Source organism: Oncorhynchus masou, chromosome 4 (assembly GCF_036934945.1).
Source record: "Oncorhynchus masou masou isolate Uvic2021 chromosome 4, UVic_Omas_1.1, whole genome shotgun sequence".
NCBI classification, from domain to species: domain Eukaryota; kingdom Metazoa; phylum Chordata; class Actinopteri; order Salmoniformes; family Salmonidae; genus Oncorhynchus; species Oncorhynchus masou.
In genome coordinates, this window is record NC_088215.1 from 448,146 (window position 1) to 458,926 (window position 10,781).

The following is a 10,781-nucleotide window of genomic DNA, read 5'->3' on the forward strand; positions in this document are numbered from 1 at the left end:
TCTAGAACTTTTTAGTACTGCTGGAATTGTTTATCCTACTTCATGGGGGGCTGAGAGCTGAGGGGGGACGATTGCACTGTCATCTCAACCATCCCCAATAAGGTCATCCTATGTCTGTGACAGCTTTTTCTTGTTCTTTCTTTCTCTCTCTCTCTCTGCCCCCCTCTGTCTCTCTCTCTGCCCCCTCTGTCTCTCCCTCTCTCACACTCTTTCTCTCACTCTATTTCTTTCTCTCCCTCACTTTCTCTCTCTTCCCTTCTCTATATTTTGTCTCTCTCCCTCTGCCTCTCTCGTTCTATCTCTCTCTCTCTTTCTCTCCTGCCCCCCTCTCTCTATCCATCTCTCTCTCTATCCCCCTACCCTCACCCCCTTTCTATCTCTCACTTTCTCTCAGTCTTATTCTCTCCTTCTCACTCTCTCTCTCTCCCCCCAACTCTCCAGGGTCACACTGCCCCCTGCTGCCCCTGCCCAGTAATAACAGGTACAAGAGGAGCTCTCCCCATGACGCCCAGGAGGTGGTTGCCTACCCCCTGCCCCAGACCTCCTCCTATATGGGCCATGCCTCCAGCTCGTCGGTCGCCATGGTGAGCGGCCTGCACCCAGCCAAGATGAACTGCACCCGCATCTTCAACCTCTTCTGCCTGTATGGGAATATTGAGAAGGTCAGTGTCAGCGTCTGTTTTCTCACGAGATGAAAGCTAAAGCTACTGCGATTCAAAAAACATCATTAATTTCAAAGTTATAAAATGGATGTATCAATCCTGGATTGCCTCTTTAAATGAGAGGGCTGAGGGCAATAGAGTGACAGCTAGTGTGACTAGGGGGTGGATGCAATCAAGTTGCCATGGCAATCTTTATGCTGTAGCTTTGGTTACAGAATTACTGCCAGCAACCTACCACTGTGAGGGGAGTACCTACCAGTTTGATTCAATTGAACCTTGACCTGTAATATGTTTTAGAGTGAGACTTATTCCATTTGGTCTCTGTATTAACGTGGATTAAAACAAAAGTGTGCTTAGTGATTAGTTGACAAATTTAATCAAGTGTGCTGGTACTGTAGTACTCGAAGAGAAGACATTAGTAGGGGTAATGCAAAACTAACCCAAGGTCAGCGTCACCTAGTAGAATATCAGAAGGTCTGTACGGATTCACAGTGATGCCATTCGGTCTTATTTACGCCCCAGGTGAAGTTTATGAAGAGTGTCCCGGGCACCGCACTGGTAGAGATGGGAGATGAGTACGCTGTGGACCGATCCATCACACACCTCAACAGCATCAAGGTGTTCAGCAAGAGGCTCAACGTCTGGTGAGGAGGCTATATGTTTCACCTTTGACCCCAACCCCCTGAACCCTAGCTTGATGAGCGTGACATTCATCTTTCCTCGATTCCTCACGTCCTCTCTCCTTGCCTCCTTCTCAAAAGCACCTTGGATCTTCTCCTCAAATGCGTTTTGAGAAGGAGGCAGGAAGAGAGGATGTGAGGCCATCCTTTGAAAAAGAAAGCTATTACCGTCATCATTATCATCAATTTGTTGCTTAGCAAGTTCTGGTTTTGGGAATCTTCAAAGCGTTAGCAAAAAGGGACAGTGGAGGTGCACAAAGGCCTTATTCGTCTCGACAGCGTTGGCTGTTTAAAGGCTCTGTGTGGGTTGCGTTGAGTCGTCCTATTGAATTGGCAGCCTCCATCCATCAGAATAATGAATTGCCTAAGCTGTTAGATCCAGATGAGTCTTTCGTTCAGCTCCGCTGATATTCAACCCCGCCGCAAGGAATTCAAACAGTATTTGATTATATTGGCGGACGGTCCATCAGTTACTGACTGCATATTGTTTGTAACATGCTATATGTTGTGAAAGAGATGGATGTCGTGGCATGAAATACATATTTTTCTATAGCATGCTATAAACCATGCCCCAAATAGTATAGCATGTTACAATACAAACAATGCCCGAATAATTATAGCATGTTAAAAATGGCGCTGCCATAGCCATCTCTAGGCCTCTGAATGAGAGACTGCATAGCATTGAAAAACTTAAAGGGCATTTCATAAATCCCCTTCAACCCGTTGGGAGTTAGTCTCGCAGCACTAAGCTGATACATACCTAACCTCTCGCTCCCCTCGGCCCTTGAGAGCCAATTTGTTATTAGAGGGTCAAGACAGGTTTTTTTTAAATGTTTACTCTTCCTGTCCCTATCTGTACCTTGGCCTCATGAATGCATAAACCCCATTTAAAATGCTTCCTTTTTGTTCACCCACTATAGGAGGAAACATGGAATTACATATAGATTATCTATGGCTGCAAATCTAGCAGCTGTGTTCCTCTCCCATCTAAATATCTATCTCTTCATCCCTCCCTCCTTCCCTTCCTTGATCTTTCCCTCCCTCCAGTGTGTCCAAGCAGCACGCGGTCATCCCCAGTCAGGTGTTTGAGCTGGAGGACGGCAGCAGCAGCTACAAGGACTTTGCCATGACCCGGAACAACCGCTTCAGCAGCGTGGGCCAGGCGTCCAAGAACATCATCCAGCCGCCTGCCGCGGTGCTGCACTTCTACAATGTCCCGCCCTGCATCACTGAGGACGAGCTGCAGAGGGTGGGTGTGGAGGGGAGGGAAGGGGGGAAAGGGTGGCTGTTTAGGCTGGAATGGTGACTGATGTCTTGAGAGGTGGGAGGTGGGGGTAAGGAGAGGTTGAACCATTTCTATAGTGGAATTTAAAGTTTGGATGACCCTGATAATGGGTAGCAGGAGACACCTGCCTATAGGGTAGAGAAGACACAAGCAAGTGGGGAGATAGTTCTTAACATTTTAATAAACAGTCATTCAAATCTTTGCAATATGTCAAGTTATTTGGCACCAGACAGACAATAGCCCAGTGGCCCTCCAAGACCAGGTTTGAATAACACTGGCCTGTAAGAAGCCTATTTCTTGTCCAGTGTTGAGATTCATATCATAACATCGCCATCTAGTGGATAATATATACAACACACTGAATGAAGCAATGTTGACGCAATAGCTGAACCTTTTCTGTTGTGTGCTTTATGTTTAGTTATGTACAGAGCATGATGTTCCCGGTTTCATCAAGTTCAAAGTCTTTGATGCAAAACGTAAGTGCTCATTTCATTCATTATGTTGGACTAAATGGACATTATATAACATGAGTCAATTCAGTAGAGGTACAGGTCATAGACATTCAGCTCTGTTTCTAAATAATGTGTCAGCAACAGCTAGGCACCTAGATTATAAATGTAATTAATAAGGAATAATATACAGAGATAAATATTATTCTACTATGACTGATATGAATAGACCATTATGAATGATTTTCCTAGAAATGTTTCTAAATGCTTTCAAAATGCTTTCCCACTCCCTTCTAGCCGGCTCCAAAACTATCTCAGGCTTATTCGAATTTGACAACAAGACACATGCTGTGGAGGTTCTAACAGTCCTCAACCACCACCAGATCAGAATTCCAAGTAAGTACTGTGTCCTGCTCCGGGGAGAATGACATCAGAACGCTTGCTTCAATAACAGAAAAAAAAGAGCGAGAGATGATGAGAGAATGATAGAAAGAGAATGGGTCACAAGGCAGTAGGCTGGATTCAAACCTATGCCAACACCACATGTGTGCCAGAGCCCTAGAAAACCTCTAGAAAACCCATGCCACCTCCTCTGTCTCTTTTAAGTGACATCTTCAAGATATTTAACATGGTTCTGACTGCAACTATCAACCCCAAAAATAAATAATAAGGTTGATGTCCGCGCCCCCCCATGAAAATCAAATTAGCATAATACACATTTCCCCATCAAAATCCGTCAGTTTAAGCTAGAGAGATATCAGTTTTTCTTGCATTGCATGCATCTCAATCCACCGCATCCACCTATGTCACACTTCCGCATCTGCAGTGAAAGGTGACAGAGCTAGAGCGGTGTTAGTCAGAACATGAGACATCCAAAAAATCTGTCTTCTCACAAAATGTACATATCAGTGTTTGCACTAGGATGCCCACGAACTGGCACAGAGAGACAGGAAACACAGGGATAAATACACTGGCACAGAGAGACAGGAAACACAGGGATAAATACACTGGCACAGAGAGACAGGATACACAGGGATACATACACTGGCACAGAAAGACAGGAAACACAGGGATAAATACACTGGCACAGAGAGACAGGATACACAGGGATAAATACACTGGGGAAAACAAGCGACACCTGGAGGGGGTGGAGACAATAACGAGGACAAGTGAAACAGATCAGGGTATGACAATTACTGTATATGGAGACTGTTTAATGCCAAAAATATGGGGTTAAATACATGTCAAAATAAAAATAAATATTTCCTGATATTTCTTATATCTTTCAGATGTAGGAGAGACATTTTAGAAAAAAACATTATTTGTATATTTTGGGGGGACTGTCTGTTGTTCCATGTAGTGGATCTGTTAATAAATACGTTTGAACGGGCATTATGGCCCAAAATAGTTTTCATCAAATATATATAGAAATATTTATTTGGGATTCTTCAAGGGGTCATAAAATACTAAATCAATAGCTAAATGATTCTTGGTATGACCTTCTTAAACGAATACATATAGCTTAGTAGAACCCCCCCAGTTTAGACAGGGCTTAAACTTTTTAGTGCCAAAAATAAGAGGTTAAATGCATTTTTATATATATATATATATATATATATATATATATATATATATATATATATATATATAATGTATATAATGTATATAAACGTTTCCTGATCTCTCTTATATCTCTCAGATATAGGAGAAACATCAGAACAAACATCCTTTTGATATTTTGTTGGGACGATCTGTTGTTCCGTGTAGTGAATCTGTTATTCAATGCGTTTGTATGGTCTAATAGCAGTAAGGCCTCAAAAAACAATTGGACATGAAGGGTCCTATAATTATAAATCAAATAGCTAAATGATCCTTGGTATGACAATTCCATATAACTTAACTTAGTGCCCCCCCCTATCAGTTAACAAAACAACTATACTACCTTAGCATAATGTTAATAATCAATAGCTGACTAGCACAGTCTGATTGCATAGAACCCCCCCCCCCCAAAAAAAAAGTATAAGTTAGTTGAAAACATTAATGTTGATAATGTAGGCCACATCTAAGGCTGTGTTTAGACACTAATTGGTATTTTGACCAATCACATCAGATTTTTTCACCAGATCTTTTTCAGAGCTCATTCGATTGCCAAAAAAATACCAAATAGTGAGAGAACATTTTTGGGTGGGAATTTGGATGCTCGTCTAAACGCAGCCTAAGTGAATTTCATTGTAAACCATTGTTTTTTCACTCAGATTCGAACCTTATAGAGGACATCATGTTGGAGGAAGTATCACTAGCCTGTAGCATGGAGTAAACCTAGGTAGTAATGCTAGCTTGTGCATGTCATTAAGAGGTGCTTATCTTCACTCCATGCGACAGGCTGCATTACACTTCTTTTGAGGGGATTCCCTAATAAAACTCCAACAGTCGTACTGTAGGTTGGTGGAAATTAGGCTGAGTAATAAACTGCATTTATCAATCGGACTCCATTATTGTGTGAATAAATGCAATAGACTTTCTGGAGGATCTAGCACGATGGTGAATCATTGCATCACCGACTCAGTATGACTCTAATGAACATGTGTCTATCTTGCACCGTTATGCAATTACTAAGAGGCTAGATACAAATAGCTAGTCCTTGCGACCGATGTTCTAGCATTCATTTATTGGGGCAAGCAGCTCAGAGATGTCAAGTTGGTACCCAAGCATGTGCTATGTGTTTAGTGTAATTAACAAACGTTCAAATGAAAGACAAATAGTCAATCAAATAATTACTCTGTAAAACGAGATATTCATTTACTCAATTCAACTAATACAATGTATTAGTCATGAAATAATTGACACTCAAACATTACAGTGTACATGAAATACACGATACATTACAGAATGACACAGAGTAAATGATTATCACCAATAGGCTAAGACTTAACGTGGTTACACATGTCATCAGTTCAGAATCATCTCTAAGAGGACAAAAACTGTGTGTGTCTGATACACATAGGAGCTTGGTAGCAAGTTCTCAAAGTATGAGCGAATTCACTCCCCTCTTAACCAAATTCAAGCGGGAACGTACCCCAACCTGAATTAACACTTCTTCACACTTTGCTAGTGAAAACAAAAGGTAGGAACAACACACCCAGATTCTTATTTAATCAACTCTAATCAATGTTAATGTTATGACCGTTAAACAGGAATGTGCCTGATAACCCATCAACCCAATATCAAAAATGTTGTCTCTTTTTTAAAAATTTATTTATACATATCTACCCCCCATCACTCCAGTATCCCTGCACATGTAAATATGGTATTGGAACTTACTTTTGAAATATTTCCTGTATATAGTATGCTTCATTATACTTGTGCATGTGACATTAAAACTTGATTCTTGAAACGTGATCCTGACTAGTAAATACCAGGCATTCAGTTGAAATGTTGATACATAAAGAGACATGACATATTATATGTCAGGACCCGGTTTTGAACCTGGGTCTCCGGAGTGAGAAACAGTCACTTAACCAACTGAGCCACGAATAGACAGCAGAACCCAGAAGATGAGGCAGACACAGCAGTACTTAAGACGGTGTATTTAATAAAGAAAAAATCCTAAAAAACAAAAAATGGCAAATCCAAAAGGTGGTAGGAAAAAACACAAAAAGACCTCAAAAGAAACTCACCAAAAATAAACAAAAACAAAAAACAGAATACCACAAGAACTTCACCCGGAATCGACAAGAGCACACAGAACACTAGGGCAGGGTGCTAACATACAAACACAGAGCACAGAACTGAGGGAAACAAAGGGTTTAAATACAATCAGGGGAAACGAGACACAGGTGCAAATAATAATGGGGATCAAGGGAAAAACATAGGGACAAAAAGCACAATGGGGACATCTACTGACAAAAACCCGGAACAACCCTGGCCAAATCCTGACATTATAAGCATTATTATAAGACATTATAAAGGCTTGTGAATGCTTATAACAAGTAGTAAACAATGATACCTGCAGGCTACCTCCCCTGTGATCTAGGAGATCTATGGAACAAATGTTGCTACCAAGTGTTTATCAAAGTTAGCCAGTAAACTCATTGATGATATCTCTTTTAAAAAAACACTGTAACACTTAATAAGTTGTCCTTTTATATGGAGTGAATCTTTCGCTGGCTAATTTGCTGCCTCTGCTTCATGAAATATCCCACCAGGGCATTGTTCAAACTGACTCTAGTGTCAACACATGATTATTTAGAGCAAATGTTCATACACACACACACACACACACACACACACACACACACACACCCCTCAAAGTAAATGTGTAGAGTTAAACATGTGTGCAAGTCGTGTATTTTTTACCCTCTCCTCATCCCTTCTTCCTATTCTGTCTTTCCATCTGCAGATGGTTCCAACCCTTACACCCTCAAGCTTTGCTTCTCCACTTCCTCACACCTCTGAGACCTGGAAAACCAAGATGGCCGCCACACTAGTTTGCCATCAACAAGGGGAGAAGCGGATAGGGGAGAAAGGAAGAGCACCCAACAAAGGAGAACAAAAGAAACAACGCAAGGGTGGTTAGTCAACACACTTTTTCGGACCTGAGAATGGAAAGGCGGGGTGTTAAAAACACTCAAGATCATTTCTCCCCCTCATATGAACTATTTTAATGGATTCTTTTTTATGTCTTTTTTCCTTTATTTACAAAAACTATTTGAAGGAGCTGCAAGTGGTTGGGCTGACAGTTGTAACTGACAGAGGGAGAGGAAAGCCCAACTATGCATCCTGGCAGGGCTGCTTACTCTGCACGACAATTGATTTGACATTTCCTGTGCTGACTTGACGAGGGCCGAATTTGACTGTCTTTTTATTGTGTGACCTATTTTAGTGGTCAAAAGACAGTGGACTACGTAACGTTTTAATTCCTAAGCTGATGTCGATGGCCAGTGGCCAGTTTTACAACTTTCAGACGATTCCCAAAGTTGGACCATGAGAACTGTATACCCAGTTTTTCCCCTATATTAGTTTCTTCCTTAGACGGGATGCAAAAGCCCTCGAAGCAACATCTAGGGCAGCTGGGATAAAAATTACAAATTGAAGCCAATGGAGGGCAAATAATTTTAGGTGGTGGAGGGCTGCTCTAGCTAGGGGAAACACTGGTGGAAACTAGTGGAAATGTGTGTGCCTAACTCTGCAATATAAGAGATTACTCAGTGTTTGTAAATGAACAACCAATCCATATTATAGTGTACATATATGTGTATAGCAGTTGAGTGGGTGTCCGGGTGCTATGTTAATAAGAGCAGTTCCTTATGGAAAAAAACACAATTTTACATGTGAATTGTTCCAAGAAAACACATGTGAAATCATATGATTTTCCACATGTGAAATCATGTATTTTTTCTGTAATGGGTGTTTCTACATTTTCTCTGTCGATGGTCCTCTTCTTTGGAGGACCATTTGAATTCCAACTAAAATGAACACTTGAGACTTGTGTCAGAAGTCGGTGTCAGCTTACACTCTGATGGTCAACAGCAACCCGCCATGTCGGTCCCTGGATCTAGGGATGGGAAACACTGAATCAGAGGGGTGAAATACTCAGCCACTACGACACGTCTGTCTTCTCTCAAGACGCCATTTTTTGAAGAGGACATTTGCTTTTCCCAAACTGTGTTTCAAGAATTCCAAACACTGAAGGTCCATGCGGGTTGTATGTATTTAGTGTTCCCAGTTATACTGTGTCTCCATGTTTGTACTTGGCACACCACTAACACGTCTGAAGAATTCTCTGTGAGCATGTGCAGAAATTAAAACATTTGCCAGTCGATACACAAGAAGGTCATTTTATTCCCATTCCAATAGGTGCTTATCCAATTAGAACACTATTATATACCCAGTTCCGTTAACACTTTGCAATAAGGTTACCTTTAAGGGGTTATAGTTTATTTAATATTGAATTAAACTTTTATAGAACATTATATCACTACTAAATGCCATTTGAACAATGAGAACAGTGAGTCTTTTTGAGATTTCTGTAAATTCATCGGTTTAGCAAGGTCAAGGTAGGACTGTCAGTTCCTGATTAGAATTTGGTGTCCTGGCATCTGGGCCACAGTGTAATGGAAAACACTTTTACACTTCAGACTGCTTTAAGTAATGTGTAAGCAATTAAGCAGGCAAATCATATTATGATTACAAGCAAAATTATTTTAGGATATAGTCGTCAAGATATTGGTCGCATCTTGGCATCCGGCTGGTTCTCACAGTGAAAAGATTTGCAAAGCATCTTGCTTGAAAAAGCAATTGCCAAACTATCTGTCTATATACCGTACATTCGGAAAGTATTCAAACATCTTGACTTTTTACACATTTTGATAACGTTACAGCCTTATTCTAAAATTGATTTTAAAAATAATATTCCCTCATCAATCTACACATAAAACAGGTTTTTAGAAATCTATTAAAAATAGAAAACTGAAATATCACATTTACATAAGTATTCAGACCCTTTACTCAGTACTTTGTCAGTGATTACAGCCTCGAGTCTTCTTGGGTATGACGCTACAAGCTTAAAACACCTGTATTTGGGGAGTTTTTCCCATTATTTTCTGCAGATCCTCTCAATCTCTGTCAGGTTGGATGGGGAGCATCGCTGCACAACTATTTTCAGGTCTCTACAGAGATGTTCGATCGGGTTCAAGTCCGGGCTCTTGCTGGGACACTCAAGAACATTCAGAGACTAGTCCCGAAGCCACTCATGTGTTGTCTTGGCTGTCTGCTTAGGGTTGTTGTCCTGTTGGAAGGTGAACCTTTGCCCCAGTCTGAGGTCCTGAGCGCTCTGGAGCAGGTTCCCATCAAGCATCTCACTGTACTTTGCTCCGTTCATCTTTCCCTCGATCCTGACTACGTTAGTCTCCCAGTCCCTGCCGCTGAAAAACATCCCGGTTCCAGGTTTCCTCCAGACGTGACGCTTGGCATTCAGGACAAAGAGTTCAATCTTGTTTTCATCAGACCAGAGAACCTGGTTTCTCATGGATCTGAGAGTCATTTAGGTGCCTTTTGGCAAACTCCAAGCAGACTGTCATGTGCCTTTTACTGAGGAGTGTCTTGTCTTCTGGCCACTCTGCCATAAAGGCCTGATTGGTGGAGTGCTGCAGAGATGGTTGTCCTTCTGGAATGTTCTCCCATCTCCACAGAGGAACTCTGGAGTTCTGTCAGAGTGACCATCGGGTTCTTGGTCAACTCCCTGACCAAGGACCTTCTCCCTTGATTGCTCAGCTCTAGGGCTCGGTGGTTCCAAACCTCTTCCATTTAAGAATGATGGAGTCCACTGTGTTCTTGGCGTCCTTCAATGCTGTAGAAGTTTTTGGGGACGCTTCCCCCGATCTGTGCCTTGACACACACCTGCCTGGGAGCTCTACAGACATTCCTTCGACCTCGTGGCTTGGTTTTTGCTCTGACATATACTGTCAACTGTGGGACCTTATATAGACAGGTGCGTGCCTTTCCAAATCATGTCCAATCAATTGAATTTACCACAGGTAGGCTCCAATCAAGTTGTAGAAACATCTCAAGGAGGATCAATGGAAACTGGATGCACCTGGGCTCAATTGGGAGTCTCATAACAAAGGGTCTGAATACTTATGTAAATAAGGTATGCCTGTTTTTTATTTTGAATACATTTTCAAAAATGTCCAAAAAACAGTTTTTG

General features: G+C 41.5%; 1 protein-coding gene across 1 annotated transcript in view; it reads left to right on the top strand.

Annotated features, from left to right (window-relative positions):
• Window positions 1–8,897, top strand: part of LOC135520885 (heterogeneous nuclear ribonucleoprotein L-like) — a 61,181-nt gene extending 52,284 nt beyond the window's left edge. Inside the window, exons 8-13 of the mRNA XM_064946711.1 lie at window positions 442–662; window positions 1,185–1,306; window positions 2,390–2,591; window positions 3,046–3,103; window positions 3,374–3,472; window positions 7,476–8,897. Coding sequence (XP_064802783.1) covers window positions 442–662; window positions 1,185–1,306; window positions 2,390–2,591; window positions 3,046–3,103; window positions 3,374–3,472; window positions 7,476–7,531 — 758 coding nt within the window. The 3' untranslated portion in view covers window positions 7,532–8,897. The remainder of the gene's footprint in view (window positions 1–441; window positions 663–1,184; window positions 1,307–2,389; window positions 2,592–3,045; window positions 3,104–3,373; window positions 3,473–7,475) is intronic.
• The last annotated feature ends 1,884 nt before the right edge of the window (window positions 8,898–10,781 follow it).